General features: G+C 37.1%; 1 protein-coding gene across 1 annotated transcript in view; it reads right to left on the bottom strand.

The window, feature by feature from the left end:
* ADAMTS19 (ADAM metallopeptidase with thrombospondin type 1 motif 19) overlaps window positions 1-23480 on the bottom strand; it is a 138224-nt gene that overhangs the window by 77290 nt on the left and 37454 nt on the right. The window contains exon 7 of the mRNA XM_017822451.1: window positions 12898-12941. Within this exon, the coding sequence (XP_017677940.1) occupies window positions 12898-12941 (44 nt within the window). The remainder of the gene's footprint in view (window positions 1-12897; window positions 12942-23480) is intronic.

Below are 23480 nucleotides of genomic sequence, written 5' to 3'. Positions count from 1 at the left end.
GTTTGTTTTTAGAATAGTGTATTACTCTATTGCCAAAGTTTTGCCATTTGTGACCTTTAAGATTTTTGCGTGAAGAAATCATGCTTTGTTTCACTATTGCATATTTCATTACTTTGTGTTTGCATATTTTATTTATGTTTCCAATAAGCTACACCCTCCAGCCTTTTGAGGAAGCACCTTTATCCTATTAAGTTTCCACAGAGATCATTTAACGTCTAGGAAGCATCTATTACTGTCTGTTCTGGAAACCTGACATAACTGTCAGTACATTATTTCCTTGGCGTGGGTTTTGATTTTAGTGAGATCCATCTTTCTCTTAGTGAAACAAGAGAAAGATGCACTATGAGAAAGTGACAGATCTTGGAACTGCTTATAGAATACACTAGTAGCACATCTTCTAGGAAATGTGAATTAAATAGCTAATTGTTTCTTTATACAGAAAACACTGACTAGATGTGGATGCATAGCTTAGCTAGTGTCTTTTGATAAATAAGAACAAAGAAAAAGCTATCTTGAGAATAGTCTTCCATCACACCTCTTTTCAGCCAAAATTATTTCATTTAAAATTACTATGGTTATCTGCAGATACTCATCCTGTATTTCATCTACATTAGTATAACTAAGAATATGTTGTTTCATGCTTGTGTTAGCACACGTGATGAAAGTGATTATGCTGCCTAAGAGTCAATGTAAACTGATCAGTGGCACAAGTTTCTTAAAGTTCATATCTCAATGTTCTTGCAAACTGTTCCCAGTTCATAAACTCTTTGAGTTTGTTGGGATTAATCTCAAGAAGTTTAAACTCAATGAAAGCCAGCTGAAAAAGGTGAGTATCAGGTCCTTCTTCTTGCAGGGCACCTATTATTCAAAATAACCTTTGCAAAGTCTGCAAAATGTAAGGTAATCAAGAACCAGAGGAGGCTCCTGTATCACTAATGTACAGCACTAGTCCCCCCTTGAGCAGGCTGAGTAAATGATGTTTTGTTCAGGGTAAGGTACCATAATCTTCAGAACATAAAAACTTCAGTACAGACTCAAAACAGAAATACAAAAGAATATGCTGCCTTTTAAATGTCACAAAAGGGAACCACAAAATGGATTTGAACATAAGATCTTCCCCAAGGCATTTAAATGAAGAGTGAGACTTGGCCCTGTCACTCTGTTCCTTTCTGCTGGCATTCGTGGAGCACTTTTCTTTGTGTTTTGACAAGTTAGATGCAGTTGTATAGATAATCTGCAGTTCTCTCCACAAATATGGAGGTCATTTTGTTTCCTCCTCACTTAAAGGACCCATGTACCACTGACTACTGATCCCATTGTTCAAAATGAAGGAAAAAAATGCATTAATGCATTTTTTTACAATCTAATTCCATCACACTGGCATTTTTTTTCCATTATATAGCTACAGGACACAAAAACTGATGCATTAGTCACAAGGAGCTACCTGTCTCTCGCGTTCTGAAAACACTTCCACTGAAAAACAGTGGGATTTTCCAGTGCAAAACACTGTACAAGACTGACTATTCATACATAACTTTGCAAATTTTTCTTTCAAAAGGATAAAAACACTATACACAACCATCTCTACCAAGAGCTAAACACAAGACTAATATGAGCAAAATGGCTGGCTAGCTAGGAACAGTATTTTACAGCCATCTATTTTGAATGTCTTTAATTTGTAATGTTTGACACCACACTTTATTTTTCATTTTTAAAATTTAATTGCATGCATGATTCTTGAAGTGAAGAGCAATTCTTCATACAAACTAATCCAGAGTGCATATTGGTATTATAGCACACAGAGTAAATTATTACTAATGCATGATTATTTACAGCTGCCAACGCACATGATTTTATTATGAATGTACACAAGATTCATCTAAATGTTTTTCACATAAAAACAACCTATAAAAGATGAGTAGTGAAGTTGTAAAATCCAGGAGACAATGAAAGATATTTTTAAGTGCTCACAGCTGCTTGGACCTCGTTCAGTTTTTCAACAATTTGGATGAACAAAGTGACGCAGAACATAATTCACTGTTTAATGCAGCGAGAGGGTCATTAAATCACTCATTCATTTATCTCTTGCAATCCAGCTAGCCAAAATGGTAAATTTTCTCCTAGCAAAAGAATTTTAGCCTAAACTTAGTTAAGCCATGCCCACTTTTGTCCTCTGCTTTGTGTCTCAGCACCCCTCCATGTCCTTGGCAGTGCTGCCCCGAGGCTTCACTGATCTTTCACTTTTGAATCCAGTATGGCTAACTGAAGGATTCACACATGAAGTTAGAAAGCACACTATATTCACAAGACAAACACAAATTACAGTGATAACTAACTTGCTAGTTCCTTCTGTTTTCTTTAACATATAGTAAATATGCATTCTGTAATATTAGGGATTCTTTTGTCCTTACTTTGGAATGCCCTTTGCCTGATGGCCACAGAAGTTTTGGCTACGAAAGATATTAAAGTTCCAGGTCAAAACATAAATATTCTAAATGCTATTCAATGTAATGTTAAAATTCTTATATATACTACGACTCTCTATATTTTAAATCCTTTTAATGTAGGATTTTAAATACCTCTGGTAAGTCGAAACTAAATACAGAAAACACTAAAAAATAAAATAAAAAATATACGTAGAGATGAACCAATATAATGTGTAGAAAATGACAGTCTTATTGCATTTTCACAGAAGAGATATGAAATTATGAGGATGTATGGATAGTACTCTGGCGCATTATAGGACCACTTACTCAAGTCAAGAACTAAACTCAGACATTGAGCTTGTAGCTGAATCTGCTCAGATTTAAATGTATGTTAAGAACAATCATCACATGCCACCTAAGTGAAAAAGAGCACAACTAAATGCGTCCAAACTGGAATGCACAACAAGAATTAGATATGTAATAGTTATTATTACAATGTAAGAAATATTGTTAACCTCAGAGATATTTCAAGACAACCACAATATCCAAAAGAGTTGATTTCTTTAGTAAATGAGGAATGATTGCACATTTAATACTATCTTAACTCCACTGCATTTATTTTTTATTTATAACTATTATACAAATAAATAATATTAAAGACAACTGTAAATACCAACACTATCAACAACACACAAAATTATCCTGCACATCAAAGGAGCAACATTTCAAAAATTATTATTCCTTGACATCCAGAGGCTAATGGAAGTTCAGTACAGAATGCCATAGATTTTCTGAGCTCTATTGAAAATTTACTTATGGATTTCATCGTAAACTTTCAAAACTGGATGCAGACATGAATATTAACCTTCCTGTCTTCCTACAATCACTTAAAGGCCCTACTGCTTCCTAAGACAGACTGTTAACACATACTTAGTAAGAAAGCAGTAAGTGACCTCTGTAGTATAATCTGAAAAACAAAACAGAAAATATCTTTTTTCCATTACTTTCAGCTCTCCAAATGCATTGGCTAACTACTTCAAAGTAAAATAACATAAAATAAAGAAAACGGAGTTGCCTGAAGGGGTAAGTCCTTGATCAATTGTTTAAGGAGGAAAAGGCTTGGTTTTTAAGTATGGTAAGTGTTAGTAATTAAAAGCTCAGTGATTATGAAATTGCCATCAGGAGTCCATTCAGAGAGATTTATTCAGTGTTACCCTACTACTGTTGAGATTAATTAAGCTTTAAACACTTAAAATAAAACACTGGAAAATAAAACAATCTGTTGTGTTGCAACCTTGTTATTTTGTGTCTGAGTTACAACACAGCTTGAAAACAAAGGTTTGCATGTCTTGATGTGAAAACTTATGTCTCTGGTCTCACTGGAGCCTTAACATTTAGTCCAACTCAGTAAAACAAGAGGCAAGGTATGATGGGACTGGATCTTAAAAGTTTTTCTGGAAACATGAAGTTTAATAATTTTTAGAACTAAATTTAATAAAAGAAAAATAAAGTTGAGGCTTGTAACAGCAATGTCTGGATTTGACGACTGAGCACATGTATTGTAGTCTTACGTTCTGCTTTCCTGAGAAACTTCACCAAGCATGCATTATTCATTTGACACTTTATGACACGAGGTAGACTAAATTTTATTTATTTTTCTGTGGGTTTTTCTTTTACATTTATTGGAATTCATATCTAATTAGGTTCTGTTTTGCTGTACTTACATGTAACTCAACAACAAAAGCAAATTTTTTTCTGCAGGCTGTAGCAGGCAAAATTTTCCTCATGATTTAAAAAAAAAAAAATCTAGTGTATTAGAGGTTTCTGTATATTAGATACACTGGACTATCATATGGTTATCACTTCCTAGGGAACTTTTGCATTTCTACAGGAGAAAATCTGTGTTCAGAAGCCCCATGTGAAAAATCTAGCTACTGAGGCATTTGTAGCTACTGACTACACATCTGGGCTCCAGTACTTTTAAAAAATACCCCAAAGTTCATGAAGTGAAATTGAGTGAGATTTCTGTGGTAGCTTTTCCACAAAAGCATTCAAAAGATGGTCCTGTTCTCATTGTATGAGATGTTCCTCTGTGTGCAGGTCAGTGAATTTATTATCATGATCTTCCTGTAAAAGAACATGTTGTAAGAATGGAAAATTGTACATATTGTAAAGTTATGTGAATGGCTTAGATTAGGCTACACTTTGGAAATCTCCACAGGAAATCTAGAGAAGATTAAATGGTGAGCTCAGTTCTCTGAATGTCAGCAATGTTACTGAAAAAAAAAAAATCTTTCCTTAACCTTTCCTTTATTTTTAGAGTATCTTTTTTTTTTTTTAGTGGGGCAAATAAATTCACAGAGCAAAACCTCAAATCTTACAAGGCTCTTGCTGGTTTTGCCAATTTTGTGTAGCAGCAAGCTTGGAGACGTGTCAGAGATCATTTTTGACCTAGGAAATTTTACAGACTGTAGCTATGCCTTCACTGGGAGAAACATTGTAGTTGTTTCTCGTCCAATCTTTCCATTCTGCTCTCTGAATTCCCATGGCTCCCAGACCAGTGACATTTACAATAAAACAATGAAAATTAATTACACTAGTGACGAATATCAGAAAAAACTGCTGGTCACAGAGGTCAGCCAGAGGGCTAGGTGTACATCTCTGCAGCTATGGGTAATCTCAGTCAACAGAATTTTAAAATGGTAACCTCAAAACATAACACTTCTCACCAATATCCAACTGGACTGTGCAATGCTGAAATGTTCAAAACCCCAGATGCATGCAAACACCTTAAAAAACTTATCTTTCTAAGCTCTCCTGATTTCATCCTCCTACATTTCTTTCTGCAAGACTGGAAGGATTACTGTGTGGTAGAAGTCCTCTGTTATGTACCTGTACGTAGGTTCTATGTTCTATCCTATGTAGAAGTTCTTGCCTGAACCCTACTTTCAGCTTTATCTGACTTGTGGAGAAGAACCTGTTCCCAAACTTTCAGGCATACCATAAGTGACAAGCTTCAGGATTTATGGATTCATGTTTGCCTTCACTGAGCAGAAAACCTCTCTTGCCCCCTGCAAGTGACAGCACCTGGACAACTTACAGTGTTGATTTGGAACTGCATTTGGAAGCGCATTTGTTCTGTAGTTGTGTCTCCTCAAAAGGGAAACAAACAGAAAGAAAGACCAGCAGAAAGTCTTACGCTGCTGACATGGCTTGCGTCACAAGGGCTCCTATTCTGCAGCCCGTGGGTACTTGATCTAGCTGTAAATTATTAGCAGCATCAAGTGCCTGCAGGAGCCCAGGCACAGCAGCACACAGCTCAGCATGAGGGAGTTCACTCCGATTCTCAGCAAACTCTTACTGCCTAGTTAGGCTAAGGGCAGCTATGCAAGACTACAACAGAGGGATTTTCTGGATTAGAGGAGGGACACCAGATGGATGAATCAGATGAAGAAACAGAGGGAAACAGAGTTCTTAACTTTACTTCTGCTGTACTGCTGCCTGCGTTCTGTGCAAGTTCCTGGGCTGCTTGCACTTTGGTAACGGGCCCTAAGCATTCAGCTTCACTATTTCCCGAATTAACCCTCACTGGACATGGATAGCCTGCCCAATTCCCTATTTCTGGTGTATCTCTTAATGTGTAGGGCTGGTCTAAACCTTTGTCCATAGGGGCAAAGTTTGGAGGAAAAGTCCAAGCCCTTTGCATCAAAGATCAACAGCTTTCATATTAGAAAAGTAAATAAATCTGTCTTTGGCATTTTTCTAAGTTGGATGAAAGATGTGTTCTTTCACTTCATTTTGGTTTGTGGTCTTTACTATGTAGATGTTTGTCTGATTCCTTGCCAGGCATCATTTAGATCCTTTGCAACAGTACAAAGACCTGATGATGCCTTAATCTTCTGCTATTGTTTCTGTATATGTAACACTAGCTTTACCAAGTTTAGATTATTTTAATACACTGTACCTGTACCAACCTCCCGAAACAATCTGACAAGAGTTTTTAAGGGAATTCTGTTTATAGATTGCAGCGTCAGTATTTTATTGGAAAATGCTCTCTAGAAAACAGTTTAGATGAAAATACGTGTTCTTATGGCTGCTGTTTTAACTAAAAATGATACGGCATGCAGTTTTAAAAATTACAGTATTTTTTAAGGAAACCCTGCTCTTTTGGGATATCATAATTTGCCCCAAAATTGGATTTTTTTACCCAGCATGCAACAAGCCAATAATTACACACTTGAGAGAGACCCTGCTTATTTGTGCCAGAGTTGTGCGAGCCTGGGCGCTCGGTGGTACTGCACAAATCAAGCACAAACACCGGACTCCTCCTGCCATTATTCACACAGAGCAATTCAGAGTCAGTGACTTCCCCAGTGCAGCCCCTCTGGTACAACTGGACAGTAAATTTCCATGCGAGTTACGTAACCCCTGCTGAACTTCTCCGCGTGTCAGGGGAAGGGTCTTCACCTGGCCAGGGCTCTTTTTGACCTCTAGGCGTGAGCTTAAGTATTATAATGAACATAGTTCAGCTACAGGACACATGGACCGTGAGCATTTTGCCAAGTTAGCAAGGTATACACAGACACACATCAACACCTTGATTTACTGCATCCTTAAAGCTTGTCGGTTCCCGGGTGTCCCGGATTAGGGAATGCCGCTCCCTGTTCCACTGATTAGGTCTCCTCTCTTGCCGATTAGGCTTGAAAGTATACAGAGATCTCACACCAAAGCACATCCTGATTTAGTATAATCTTGTCATGGTCCCCATTTGCAACAATAAGATACAAAATACTGCCTGAAAAGAGCATTTAATTACTTTCTCTCCAAGAGACCACAATTAGAACATTGCACCTGCACTCCTCTGAGATCAGTGAAGCGCTGAAAACCTTGTCTTTCATAAAGCCCCACTTACTATACCTGAAACATTCTACTGCTTGGTAATTTTTAACGGGACTAGGAGTATGAGCATGTTTGTACAGAACAATACAGGTGTGTCAGTAGAAGAGGTATTTATAAAATAGAAGCCTCTCCCTGCTGCAGTAAGAAGACAATAATGAAAAAAATCAGCCCAGGTCACTATTTAAGGCAAAAGTTACCTTCAAAATGACTCATAATTCTGACATATCAGGTCAAATGGAACTCAATTCAGACATGCCGAGAAAGTTCCTGACCTTCCTTTGACAGAGGCATCTTTTTTTACTGAGTGCGGTAAAAGATGTATGGTAACTGAATCTGGAACTACTACTTTTTGTTTTCCATTTTGTTGCAATCAGTGTTACTAGGACATTTTACTGGCTATCATAAATCTTTCAAAACATTAACCATGGTCACAATTTTTCTACAGAACACATGTGTTGTACACCTGCAGATTTTGACTGGGGATGAGAGAAATATTACCTGAAGAACCACAGAGTGTAGGACATGGTATAATACAAGGATTCAGGTGCTTAGTGTCTGATATTCTGATATCTGGAATGGTCTATCTTCAATAAAGACTTTGGAAAAAAACAACTACCAGCAGGAACTGCATTATACTCACTATAGGATAGCATTACTAAAGCAACAGCTTTCAAATAGTAGAATTTTTTTTTTCTGCAAATTATTTTCAATTTCTACATGTTCTTTGAGGATGAATTTACTTGTAGCTTTACAACTTACAGCAATGTGACAGCACACCAACACTTCAGATTTTTTAAAAGCCATGTCATAGGCACTAGAAATTTAGACAATGTAATAGGCTGAATGGAGAGGAAGAACATGCTGGGTTCCCTTCTTGATTCTCTCACTTGCTAATTCATTGATCTTGTGCTGGGCATTCAGCCTGCCAGTATTTCCAACTGCAGCAATTATGCTCATTGCTACACCTTTTGATAACCATTTTGAGATGAACAACTCTCAGCATCCCTGAACACTTCAGAAGCTCTCAAGTACTCCTGCTAGAATCTATCTTTCAGTCTAACCTACAGCTTTGACACAAATAGGGAGCTGCATGGAAGCCACAAACAAAATTTTACAGTTAGTTAAGTGAACAATCACAATGTTCACTAAAGACAACTGTGTGTTTGTGCTAAGACTTGCTGAGCCATTTTGCTTGCACAAGGAAGGGCTGGAAAAGGAGGCAGAGGGATGCTAAACCAAGGCAGTGAGCAGTCTCAAAGCAGGGCAGTCCCAGAAATCTCACTGCCCCTCTTAGAAAAATCGCTACCTCAGTTTCTGCAGAAACGATAATACCAGAAGGTTCACACACAAGAACAACAGAGCATGTGCAATCCCACAGCTCACATTTTGTTCTGTTGTTATGGACTCAATTTTCTGAAAATTGGTAATTGAATTATTTATTAGATTTTTCAGAAATTCACTGGGACATCTACACTCATAATTTTACCTGTCATCAGCACAGGAAAAAGAACAACACTCCAAATAACCATAAATTCAAAAGATAGTTCCCTCTGACTAAGCCAACAAAGCCTTTTTGGAGGAGAGACATGCCATGATCCTAAAAGTCAGTTGTCTTCTGAAGGAAAAGAATCTTAGACAATTACAAATCTAATTTTTCATTAGCTAAACTGAAGTTATATGTAAACATCTTCATATTCTTCCACCCTCAGAAAAGTCATCTCTTTCAATCATGCTATGTCCCTAATGATTGTACTGTAAAGCAATGTTTGAAACCTCTGTTTAAGCTGCAGAACTGTGAGAATCAGTGGTGGAGAAACAGGACCTCAGTTCTGTGCAGAATAGGAGACAGTGAGAATACACATGAGCAGAACAGGAGGGAAAACAGAATAAAGTAACTAAAAAAAAAGAAAAACATGCTGCAGCCAATCAACCAGAGGAAGCTCAAGAACACTTAGGTCTGGTCAATTTTGAGCCTAAAACAATTACTTTGTGGTTCTCCACCCAGGAAGAATTTGACAGGGGCTGCAACAATTGACAATGCTGAAATCAGAACAGCCTAGCTGAAATCAGTTGACCTGGGCTGACTGATACCACGTGAGAGTCTAGCTTAATGTTTTACAGAAAAGTGGGATTAAACAAATATGGCATTAATTTGAGTTACTCTGGATTTACATTATGAAGTAAGAAAGTAGTCTCACAACTCCCCTGCCTACAGCAGAGATTTCCAAACATTTCTAGAAATAGTACAATACTTAATGTTGAAAGTTATAAAATAAATACATTCTCCTTTCTAAACTTCAACACACTTTGGGGAATCAAATAAAATTCCTGAATTAATTCTTGTCTTTCTGACTACTTTGCAGAACTATAAAATATGAACTATTCATACGTTTTAGAATTGTACTGCCACTATCTGCCTGCATAAAAAGTCCCTCTCCCTCCTTTAAGTACTGGAAGGCCACCATGAGGTCTCACCAAAGCCTTTGCTTCTCCATGATACACAATTTTTGTGCTTGAACACCAAGATAGACAGATTTTTTTTCCTGATTAAGAATTTAAAATTCTGACAATCAATCCAAGTCATGTTTTCTATCATTATGGGAAAAAAAAATCTTGTATTTGTCCACCTTAAATGTTTTTGTGAGGGAATATTTAGATTATTACCACATATTTTGTTCAATATCATTAATGAAATACATTTCAGTATATTTCTAGGGAGGTTTCATATATGGTTTTGATTTGGAGTAAACATTTTTTCTGGTTAACAGAGTTCTCAGGTTAATTATATCTTTAAACGATTAAATCTTAATATAAATCACTGTTATTTTAAGAGACAATGAAAAAGTACTAATTGAAGAGTGCACAAGCTCTGTACTTTGTTTAGAAGAAGACTGGAAGCACAAAAAATGTATTATTTGCCACTTAAATCATGAAAACTTTGTCTGTATAACAGAATATTGGTACTTACTGTATCTGGCTCAAGTGGATACTCATGTCCAATCTGAAAACTGTGAGTCTAGGCATTTAATGACTAAACAATAAATCCAGTATTTGTCTGCTTAGTGTCCAGCACTAGGAAGAACTATCATCCAACACGACAACCCTTTCCAATAAAAAGGTCTGTCCTATACATGCCCCCTTCTCATGACTTCCATTTCTGGATTGTGTAAATTGCTTAAGATCATCTCGACTGCCTCACATACATGTACAGTTATATCAGTATTTCACAGAGCATTGCTTTATTCCACTCTTTATGGTAGACAAAAGTCTGTATCGTGGTGCATTCTTCTGGGTTTTATTGGGGAGAAGGTGAGGCAAGCTCTGGACATCTGGGAGTTGTAAAGTGCATTAGCACTTCTCATTTACTGTCTTTGGCAAATTCTGTAATTTACAGAATGTTATACATCCCTGGAATGCACTGTCTCCTTTTGCCTATAAACTTGTTGCATGAATATCTGTAGTAAGATCAAATTGTGCTTCATTTCCTCTCAACAAACTTTCATTCATGATCTAATCTAAAAATAACCCTTTCGGTTTTCCTAGGGAAATCAAGAAAAGATACCAAAATGAAATCACCTTCTATCTACATGTACTTTCAACAATTTGGGATTATAGGCCTGCTATCCTAAAAAATATTGATACATCAATAATAATATATTCATGATATATGAATATATATCATGATTGGTGGTGGACAAGATGGTGGTGGACAGGAGCCTCAGAAAATTTTCTTCTTAGCATGGACTCACAGTACTGTAAATGGGCATGGAAGAAATGACTCACTGACTTTGTGGGAAGGTGCTGTATTCATCTGGGAAACTAATGATTGAATTCACATAATAAACAATGAAACATCAGGAGAAGAATGACCTTAGATTTGCTGCACAATCATACCCACATGGAAAGAACCACACATACAAACTATATTTCAATTCCTGAAGAAACCTCTCAACAACAATATGCAGAGTGGGAAAGTCCACAACAGCCAGTCTACAAAGTGCCAGATCAGACAGTCAGGGTCTCTACTTCATTTTTTTTTTTTTAATCGATACATTAAGACTGCAAACGCTTTACTTCCTGTGCACTTACAATCAATGCACTGCCTCATTTCCAAGTTTTGTTCAAGCTTCTTCATCACAGACATGTGAATGACCAATACTCGAGTCAGTTCAATCTTATCCCATTTAAAATTCCATGGACAAATTCAGAGATAAATAGTCCCTCTATTACCTCCAAGGTTCAAGCAAAGAGGAAACATCGTTCATCATTCAAATCCTTGAATACATTCACTTCATCTCTGAAATCCAGACAGCAGCCTATCCTGATTTAGATATACTGGGAGTACTCCAGACTTAATCTTCAGTTTAGAGCAACATAAAATGCTGAAGACCTCTTGTCACACTGCTTCCTCTTTCAGCTGGAAGGAAACATATTCCCACTAATAGGTCAAAAATAAATGCCCCTGAGCACCAAACACTCATACAAAATTCAATTAAGACCAATATACCAATTAGTGAAAGAACATGATGAATTCTTAATCTTTAACTGTTGTAAAACGTATTCCATCCTTCATTTAGAAGGTTTTAATTGATATCCATCCCACAGGCACACTCACATACACTTGGGATACAGCAGCAAAAGAAAAAAAGACTATCAAGTAGTGAGGTAATACAGTTGATATGAGAATTCTCCCCAAACTTTTGCAACTGAAATGAAACAGGAAAAGAAAAATCTACTTCTCCTTTACCCATGAGGGAGCATAAGCAGGACAATAGTTAATAGTCCATTACTATCTTCCTAATTCTGAAAAAAACATAGGTTCTGAATCCTTGTATTCACATGTAGAACTGGTAAGACTTCTGTTAGCCAATTGAAATTCTAGGGTAAAAACATGCCATGACATCCTTCATTTAGGGTCATGGCATGTTTTCACCCAGAATTCAAACTGAACAGAACAACTGCTACTTTTTTGCTACCTTTTCCACCAGACCTTTACACTGAAAAATTGTCTTCCCAAAAGTGTGTGAACTATATCAATGACTGCTGATAGAAAAACTCGGTTCAGCTAGCACTCAGTTTAATTGAAGATGTCAGAAGATGCCTTTCACAATAGCTCACATCCTGTATTCTTCTGAAGTTACATAGTTCATAAACTCTGTATCACTCTACTATATTACATTGGAAACTTCTTTTATACATTGTAAACATATTCTCACCAAAGATAAATCCACGGCACAAAAAAAAAAAAAAAATCATAAACACAATTTTTTAGCTTCAGAACTTAGAATAGTAAAACAATTTTTTATTAGTTAGTCAATGAGATTAAAAACAAAATAGTTTTAGAAGTCTTTTCTATGAAAGAGATGAGAATATTGTACATAAAGGTAGTACTTTGCTAGAAGCATACATAAATCTAACAGTATTATTATCATTTAAGATGTATTTTGCGTTTTATCTAGTTACTGCTTTCCGTCACCAATTCTGCTGTCACCTTGTAGCTTCACATTTGTATTTACATAACACATACTTTATTAAGAAGTTTATATACAGTCTCTTACATTTATTTACTTACCAACAGTATCACAGGGTTCATCTTTATGTACACAGAAATCCTTCCTAGAATTGGGGGGGAAAGGAAAAAAGTTAAGCTCATCAAGCTGCCAGAGGGTAACAACTGTGTGACCTATTTACAAACATTTTGTACAGCTCAATTAATAAATACAGAACACCATTATCTCAACAAAGAGCAGGGGGAAGCAAAGGCTAGGATTACACAAGCACTGAAACTCCAGTTTATTTTCAGAACAAATTAAAGAGGAGTCAGGTGACAAAACAGGCACCATATATTCAAATTGCATTGTACCTAATTTCTGTGTTCTGCTGTTTTGCTGGTTTTGTTTGTTGCTTTTTTTTCTCTTTCTCTGTAAGCATCTTGAAAAGTAACAAGTCTAAAGCTAGGGTTTTTTTCATTTGAAAAGAAAATATTTTCAGTGTTTAACACCAGATTCAAATGTAGCACTGTAATCCAGCATTTAGACCAGTGATAGAGTCAGCGAGCTTTTGTGCTAGCAGGTCAGTGGTCAAAATCACTAATAGGAATATATTCTGGAGAAGCTTTTCTGCTAGAACATCGCATTACAACAGTGAAAGAGTTATAAATTAATTCACAGGGAGAAGACTACCCTATCTCCAACACATATTTTACTCCAGTCATAGCTCTATAAATAAGACTGTTCTGTTGCATAAAGTAGAATAAATAACTTCAACTCTGTGTTAAACAACACCTGCGTTTGAGATTCATTTTAGTTTCACACCCATTTCACTTGTTCTCAGGGATACAACAAAGTTACCAAAAGAGCAAAGGGAAAGCTTCTTTTTTACTGGAGTATTTAGGATTCATATTAATTTATTATTTTAAGTAAAAAAAGGGCTGCTGAAGTATGCATGAACTGGAGAGACTGGGAGGGAACCAATGAGGAAGTAACAACATGTTTAGCAAACCCACAAATAAAGAAGTTCTGTTTTTAGCTGTGCCACAGACTAATGGCCTCTGTTTTTAGACGGAGACCATATGGATCAGAGAAATTTAATTTTTATATTCTGTATATGGAGGTAACTAGATATACACATAGATTGATAATGATAAAGATACACACATAGAGAAACACCCATTTTCCAAAATTCTTTCATTCTTGATACATAAGATACTGACATTTATCATTTTTACAAATGTAACTACTCCAAAAGCTGTTCGTTTGTTTGTTTCCCAGAAACGATTCCTACAGAGTGATTTAGACTCAAAAGCAATCTCAAGAGGTTGGCAAAGTTCTGACACTTGTTAAAGGTTACAACAGACAGATACATGAGGTTATATAGGTTTTCATTAACCAGTCATCACTGCCAGATAATTACAGAGTAGAGAAGAAAAACAGCAGTGCTGTAAACTGATGAGGCTGTGAGTAAAACTGATAAAGTAGCTCTGGGAATACACTCAAAGAAGTCCTGGAAACTGAGCAAAAGGTGGTGAACAAGAAACTGTAATCAGACACAGAAGAAAGTTATTTTTTCAAACCTGAAAGAAATTGATGAAATTAATGCACTGGGTTGTAACACAATTCTTTGGTTTTTTGCTATGAGACACAAGTGACTTACTGTCTTGTTAAGCAACATGACAGCACAATTAGAAATATGGGACTTTTGGTGAAGCAAGAGAACATGTGTAAAGACAATCTAAGGACATAGATTGCCCTCGACACACACCCATCCAACCACCATAAATATTAACTGATGTAATAATAAGTAAAAAAACAAACAAAAAAATAGAGCATACCTTCAAGTGTAAAAGAATACCATATGACATTTTAAAACTGCCAATATCCAAGAGGTTTCTGCTTATGTAATAGCTTTGTTCTCATATACTTAGTGAGCTGTTTTTGTTTTGTTTTTCCTTCTTGGCTATGGTTATGCTATCCATCCAGGGTTTCATTATGGGACTTGGGGGAAATGGTACTGCTATGATTTGGCAAGAGGGAAATACAGTAAACCATTCTTAGTTCCTGATTTACATTGAAAGAATGTAATACCTCCTTTTATTTCCAAGAAAATGAATGCATTACATACATTTGAGACTATGCTCCTTAGTAAAGATTTACAGTTCTAGCTAAACCTACCAGTGACTCCCACAAAAACTGCTCTCTAATTCCCACATGGTAAGTTACATATTCTATCATAACTACATTCCTGTATGTATATATAAAATACATATATATATATATATGCACAACTCTACACTTTATATATATATATGAAATTGGCATACTGAAGCTATACAAAACAGAGGATACAGACTCTTCCAAGTAGGAGGAGGTATAAAATCAAGTAGTGAAGCACCCTGCAAAGTCCTCAGGCAATTTGCCTTTGCCCTTTTCATCCTTTCTCTTAGTAAAACAGGACGAAAATATTGGCATTACCGTTAGTGCATATAGAAGCTTTTTGTGGCACAAGTTAGTAACTGAGTCTATCACTGAATGCCAGAAACTGGTTAAAGCACACTGAGGCCCCCCTCTACCCAGTACACAGCACACCATGTTCATTATTGTAAGAGGTGACTCTATACACACACTGAAGAGAAAACAGGTCCTTATTTGACCAAGGGAAAAGAGGAGCCTTGATGAGACTTGAGACTGAATTCTGCGCTTGAATGAGCTGACAAACTCTAGAAGAGAATTCTAAGCAAGGATTGGTAACCACTAATCCATTGTTTCAGAAAATTATATTTAGTTAGTACATTTCAGTTGACTACATATAGCACTATGAAAGACCTTCACAGCAAACAAAGGCTAACTAATTTCTAAATATAAAGTATCTCTGTACATTCTCGTTGTTAAAATAAATCCTGATGTGTAGGTGGGGTGTACAACAGAAGACATCAAGAACAGCAGAAGACTAAAGAAAAATCCAGTCTTTTCTTCACGAATAATTTGCAGCAACTTGTCATTTTAGATAAATTTAATACTTGTTTTAAGCAACTCAAAATAGTCAAAAGGTCTTGTCCAAGCTGATATATAATTTCCTTCCATATGCTAGATTGGAGAAAAGAAGAAACAGAAGAGGACAGCAAATGGATTTTACCCATCTACCAAATCTTCCTTCTGGCTTCACTCTACTCTTAATTTCACAATTTCTTTAATGTTCGTAATTTTGAGAAACGTAGCATAGGCTTGAAACTTCAGTCTAACTCTTGCTGTTATCAATGCTGGGACTTACAACTTTTAAAGGCATATTTGGGGCTTATTGCCCAAGAAACAAGTTTTCTCAAAGCATAAGACTTTTATAAAGAATGGTTGCAATTAGTCGCCCTTGTGAAAAATGACATCCTCAAATTACAAATGCCTTCATTTGCATTATGCTAAGTGAATGATGACAACACTGAAGAAGTTCTTGTCTCTTCACATAATAGGAATTTCTGAAATTATTCTCACGTATAAAGTAAGCACATATGTACTAATGCACATTTAATGAAAATAATTAAATTTAAAACTATTTTGTTGTTAATGAACCACAAGAAAAAATACATAGTTACTATTTAGCTGAGAATTTAAATAAATGGACAATGTGACTAGCAGAAATGTTATTTCAGAAACTGTTTATTATTTTGAGGGTAAACACACCAGTATGAATTGGTCAGTGTATTATAGCAAAAAAAGGAAATACTGTATTTAAATATTTAAAATAGCTAACAAATCACTTAGGCTCTGTAAAGTTGAACTGAGATTAAAAAGGATAATATAAATAGGCCTTCTAAAGTTCGTGTTTCAGTCAAAGTGAAAAACAACAATTCACAAATGTAGCAAGTGAATAACTGAACTGAAGGTGCAATTAACATATCAAAATAGATATGGAATAGTTAGGAACCCAGGGAAGGCATTTTTGAGTGGAGTACAAAAGAATCCAGACTCAGCATTAGCATTAAACAATGAAGTAGAAGAAAATAAGAGAATATTACTGGTGAAGTTTAAAAATTAAATTAGTTCTGATAGAATTGAAACAAAGCAAATTTTAAAGATGACTCATCTGAGTAAATTTTCTTTTAATGTAGCCAAAAATGGACCCTTAGACTTGATAAGAACACAACAACGTGACAACATTAATAAAAAACCAAACAAAAATCCAAACAAACAAACAAACAAACAAAAAACACACACACAAAAAAGAGAATTTGAAAACGGGCAGTAAAAGGGCACAGCATCCTTGGATAAAGATTCAGGAAAATATAGGAACAGCACCACTACAACTGTTCCCACAATACTGTGTCCAGTTTTGGTGCTTATGCTTGAAAAAATAACTTTGTAAAGAGGAAAAGGTCTGGAAGGAGCTGAGATAATAATTACGTAGAGTAATCTCTGTAAATTACTGTAAAAGAAAGAAGAGTTGTGGCTTGAGCACAGCCTACAAGTATTTCCATAGAGAGGAGCTTTTGAACAGTAGCAAAGGGTACAAAGAGATCCATGGATGAAAACTGAAGCAACAAAAATTAGAAATGAGACCAGATGTCCATTCTGAAAGTAAATAACCCTGCCAATAATCCGCTGCAGAACACAGTTAATATTCCTTTCTTTTAAATCTTTGTTGCAAGACCATCTAGCTTTTTTATTCACCAGACAATTTAAAATGTAAAAGTAACTGTCTAAATTTTATGCTAGGGTGTTGCACTAGATAATCAGAGACATTAAATTCAGTTTAGGCCCCTGTAATCCTACGGAACAGATCTGTACTAGTGAATGGAACATATGTAGCCTAATTACCAAAGCTTGAAAGAATAAGCTGACAGAAACAAGTAAGTTCATGAAGTTTTTCCCCAGGTGTATTACTACAAGCATTGCCACTTTACAGACTCAAACACCTTGAACATAGAGAAGAAAAAAACAAAACAGCATGCGATGACTTAAAACTACTGTGATTTTTAAAATACACGAGATAAAAATATGTGTCTTAAAATTTAAGTGACGAGTAGAGGAGATAGAGGCTTTTCTAAAAAAAAAAAAATCTTTTTATTCTAAAAATCTTTATATTCTAAACCAAACTTTTTTAACATTTCCCTGCCTCCTTCTGCATCTACAACCCTATTGCAAAATAATTAATAGTAAGGTCATGCGAGATTCTCATGAACTTCCTTGATGTCTGCTGGTGGTGTCAAAAAAAAAAAAAAATGAAACCAGTGAACAGTGTACAAAAACATCAAGAGATTTGGCAGCATGGAAATTACACTAATGAAGACAAAATTAAGAATAATCTCATCTCTCACCATTCTTATTTGCAAGAACCCACTTTTCCAGAGCTGACATTCAGTAGGAGCTACAGAACAGCAATAGCAGCTTAATAACCAAAATCTCTATCCCAATACATTTCAGCAAACTGGAACTGCCAAACACTGCAGCCTTTTGGGGTGACCCTGTGATGTCAGTTTTAATCATGCAGGGATCATTCACAGCCTTCTTCCTCTGACTTTCTTGAGGAGGTATTTTTGGTTCAGAAAGGTAGTAAAAAGCCAAGAGAGAAAAAGAACTGTACTTTTTCTTGTGTGCATTGGAAGGTAATAGCAATGCTTAAAAAATTCTTGACCAAGCTTTGGGGACAGATCTGGAGGGTGGGAATTATTAGAAATTAAACAGTATTTATCAAATCTAGGTGCTGTTTATACCATTGTCTACTTTTATAGAATGGGGCACTTTCTTACAGTGACAATGTCCCACAGCACTGTTTCAATCATGTGTCACCCACCCAGAGCAAGGGATTTGAGATGCTGAAGGTCAGTATGAATAAATGGCTGATGTACACAGGCAACATGATGAACATGGAATATCACTGTCTATCTGATGAATATTGAGAAAATCAGAGATCTACTTTCTGTCACAAGCACACGTGAAAATATCAGTTCTGAGAAGGAGAATAAAGAACTTGGAGTTTTTTATATATTATTTTTTTTATACATACTTGTTCTTCTAAAAACCACTGTGACACAATAGACTGATTAATGCACTGGAAAAGCAAAATGATGCATAATTTTCAAGTGAAGACAGATTTTGCCTCACTCCTGTATACACATTTTTTTATACACCAAAGCTTTCATTACCTTGTTTGCAATAGAGGCAACCTAAGAACTTCAGTATCATCACAGAACAAAGGGGATGAGCCTTTTCCTGCCTTACTTTCAGTGACCTCATTCAGGTCAAGCAACCTATCAGACAGCAACTGGTAATGTCTTCTCAGTGCCCATCAAAACTGGGGCTTGTCTCTGGGCATTGACACTGTAACTTAAAAGGCAAGGAGGATGTTGTGCAACATGCTGTGTCTTGTCCTCAGAGAAAAGTAGTTCCTGATAATGTCTATTTCTCAAGTAACAATGCTAATTTATAACTGTGAATACAGTAAAACTTATCTGATAAAACAGGTTGTTTTATAAAGAAAGTCCTTAAAATAATTTCTGTCTTAATTATCACATTCTCTTTGTATCTGACCTCCACGGGGATCTTTTCTAAATACACTACAAACTCTTTCTGCCTTCCCTTTACTTTATGGCACCATATTTTATACATTTATGTATTTTATACGTTACTTCACTGAAATAAGCCAATCTAAAGGGAAACTAAACAAAAACTCAAAGGCTGAATTAAAACCAAAATAAAGTGAAATTAACAGCTTGGTAGCAGATTCACATGTATCATTACAGACTATCTGGGCAGCAGAGAAGGCTGTGGGGAGAAGCTGGTCTTGCTTTCCTTTTTACAAAACAGTTGCAAAAGTAAGTTTTGAAAAGTACCTTTTTCATGAAAAGGCTATGACAGCTCGTTGACTGTTCAATAACAGTCTCTATAACATCCAAATTATTCTCTTTGTATTTAGGCATTAAAAATTAGCTCTGCAGAACACTCAATACTTAATTTCTAACTCTTTTGGTTACTACACACAACTGGCATCTGAAAGCACAGGAAAGGTTTTAAAATGCACTCTTGCTGTTCTATTATCATGCAAGACAAATGAGGAGGTGTGGTAAGTTTTAGGAAGTCTGGATATGTGCTGGATAACCAAAACTTTGCATTTTAACTCAAAAAGCACAGTTTGTGTTCATCTGTCTAAACAAAATTATTTCTCTCAATAAAGCAGATCTGCTGTCCAAAGCTCTTTGGAAGTTGTGACAAAGGAGCTTGTTCTGCGTCTGCAAAACAGAATGAGATTCTGAATTAACAAAACACACAAGTAGAGCCACACATGGGGTTAGCTATATCATAAACCTGATGATGTGCAGAGGGAGCCTGGATTAGCAAAACATTCCCACAGTCAGCAAACCACACTAGTATGATTTATTAGCAGCTAAAGCAGCTCTAAGGTGGGAGGCAGTACAGGCTAGAGAATAACACCACTGAAAAAATAAAAATGTCAGAAGAACAGATCTTCAGTTTCTGGCTCCAGCACTGACTTACTGTCTGACATCTAACCAATCACTTCCCTGCTCTCGACTTCAATTTCCTTAACACTAATCACAGATTTGATTAAAAAACAATTTGTATTTAAACTTACAGGTAAAAAAATTGTAGATGATGTCAGAGCAAGTCCCGAGGAGGGCCATGAAGGTGACCTGAGGGCTGGAGCACTTCTCCAATGGAGACAGGCTGAGCTGGGGTTGGTGAGCCTGGAAAAGGGGCCAACCTTACTGAAGCCTTACAGCACCTGAAGGGAGCCTACAAGAAGGCTGGAGAGGGATTTTTTGCAAGAGCATGTAATGACAGGACAAGGAAGTATGGCTTTAAACAGAAAAAAGCTAGGTTTATATCAGATATAGGGAAGAAATTCTTTACTGTAGTTATGAGACACTGCAACAGGTTGCCCAGAGAAGATGTAAATGCCCCATTCTTGAAAGTTTCCTAGGCCAGGTCAGATGGGGCTTTGAGTAACCTTCTTTAGTGCGAAGTGTCCTTGCCCATAGCAGGGGTTTGGAACTAGACAATCTTTAAGGTCCCTTCCAGCCAAATCTGTCTATGATTCTGTGAAATCAGAATATCATTATTTACAAAGCACTTCAGAAAAGCACATCTTAACATATGACTAGCATTTTGCAAAGGTTTTTTACCATTCAGAATCACAGAATTGTTGGGGCTGGAAGGGACCTCTGCAGCTCATCTAGTCCAACCCCTCAGCAAAGTCATAGTGTCCTAGAGCAGGTTACACAGGAACATGTCCAAGAGGGTTTTTGAATGTCTCCAGAGAGGGGGACTCCATGACCTCCCTGGGCAACCTGTTCCAGCGCCCTCACACCCTCAACATAAAGAAGTTCTTCCTCATATTGACGTGAAACTTCTTGTGTTTTAATTTATGGCCATTGCTTCTCATCCTGTTTCAGGACACTGCTGAAAAGAGTCTGGCACTGTCCTCTTTACAACTGCCTTTGAGATATTGATATGCACTAATGAGATCCCCTCTCAGTCTTCTTTAGGACTAAATAGGCCTATTTCCCGCAATCTCTCCTCATAAGAGAGATGCTCCAGACCCCAAATCATCTTTGTGGCCCTCTGCTGGACCCTCTCCAGTACCTCCGTGTTCTTCTTGTACTGGAGAGCCCAGAACAGGTCACAGGGCTGCAGATGTGGCCTCACTAGAGCCAAATAGAGGGGGAGGATCACCTCCCTCAACCTGCTGGCCACACTCATCCCAATGCACCCCTACCACTGGCTCTCCTGGCCACAAGGGCACGTTGACGGCTCATAGTAAATTTATAAACCACCAAGACTCCCAAAAATGCTGCATTAAATCAGAAAGCTGTGTGCCCAAATCCACCGTCTGCTGAAGACATCTCCAGACCACTGCCTCTTGACTACTTAACTAACACCTCGCTTGCATCTGTTCAGAATGCCTCTGCCTCTTCGCATGGAGGCTGATTAAGGTGAAGAAGAAAAAATGAGAGGGAAAAGGTTTTACATGCTTTATTTTACAGTATCGTACAAGTATACACCTCACAAGCTGAAGAATGCGGCCCTAGGCTCACTCTTGTGGCAGATACAGGCTTGAAACATTCACTACTCCCCCAAACTGCTGCTGCTACTGCAGATACTGCTGGCTGCCTCAGCTGTCTCAAATAACAGAGCCCAAGCATAGGCAACAGGTCACTCAACAACCCTACATTTCCAGCAAACAAGCAGGTTGCAGTTGCTCATTATCCTTGGACAGTCAAAAAGTACAACTAGATGTAAGAACATGCATCCCCCCTTAGCCATGCTTATTAACACAATGCCACATATGATAGTCAGCCATCCTTTGTGCCTTGGCTGAAGTTTACTCCTTTCTACTCCTTGCTTCTTTCCTTCTCCATCTAGACTTTTCTCCCATCAACACAGTCACTACTACTAAAATCAATTCTGGATCTTAAGCGGAAAAAATTATTTTTAGTCTGTCATTACAAGTATGAGCTGATGAAAATCACTGATGAGCTAATGAAAATTTGTTGCAGAGAACATTATTTCTCACATCTTCCACTGCAGAGGAGAGGAGCTGGTGAAAAGGATTGCTGCTTAGTCAATGTACAAATGTGTAACAAAAACTAATCCTCCCCCTCAAAGCCCCAACAATCCACAGAACAGATATACACATCAAATAGAGCAGGATGGCACAGGGTTTTCTCTAAGAAAAGATAAGGGATTGAACAGCAACAGTAGCAACAAGGCTGTCGCCACAGACAATTCGGACTTCTTAATTTCCTGCTTCCAGTATGTGACTGGGTCTCAAAACCAGGAAAATTTAGGGCAGCGCTTTTCTGCCTCAGAAAATTAAAACACACTCTAGATACTAGAGTACTCAGAATGTAACTAATTAAAAAAAAAAGGCATTTAGTTTCTAGAGAAAGTGCCCTGAATAAGTGGTGTAAGACTATACATATGGGTAAATATTACACATGGTTTTATGATACCACGTCACCACACAGCATGGAACTGAACAACAGTATTCTGATACAGCCAATTACAGGAATTTTCTTTGGAAAGGAACACTGTAGGTTATCCAGTCCAAGGTCCACTTCAAATCTGTACTAAGTCCAACCCTAGTCTGGTTGAACCATCATTCTGTCCTTTCCTTTTGATTGTGTCTGTACTCTGTCTGAACATCCAGATGCACGCCCCTGTGCACCACTTACAGCCAAAACCATGCCAGTGTCTGCTTGGAAAGATAGAGCTGAGCTGGGGGCCCATTTCCTACTCAGTGTGTGAAATGCCTGACACTTCAGAGTTACAAGGAACTGCAGATCTGGAATCATAGCCCTGTGGCTGCAGAGCACATACTAATGGTACACAAGGTGCCTTCAGCACACAGTGAAACACACTAGCTCTAGATCCATAAGAGGGAATCATAACTCAGTAATGTGCCTAATGCTGATCCAGCCCTGAGTGGTTTAAATGTGGTTTTGTGTTTTGAATTGAAGTGTCTACAGGTCTGTGTGTGCTTCCTCTTTTAAAGGAAGGCTCATGGAGGAAAGCATCCAACCTTAGCTATATGTCCAAGGCCTCAGCCCCATAGACAAAGAAGAAATAAAAGAGTAACCCATTTATCATTTCAGATGTTTACCATCTGGTAACTACTGCCTGAACTACTGTTCTGAACTATCACTTTACC

The sequence above is a fragment of the Lepidothrix coronata genome, unplaced genomic scaffold (assembly GCF_001604755.1).
Source record: "Lepidothrix coronata isolate B3197 unplaced genomic scaffold, Lepidothrix_coronata-1.0 Scaffold98, whole genome shotgun sequence".
In the NCBI taxonomy this organism is placed as follows: Eukaryota; Metazoa; Chordata; class Aves; order Passeriformes; family Pipridae; genus Lepidothrix; species Lepidothrix coronata.
Note: the sequence above shows the minus strand (reverse complement) of the source record. Positions and strands in the feature narration are given on the sequence as shown.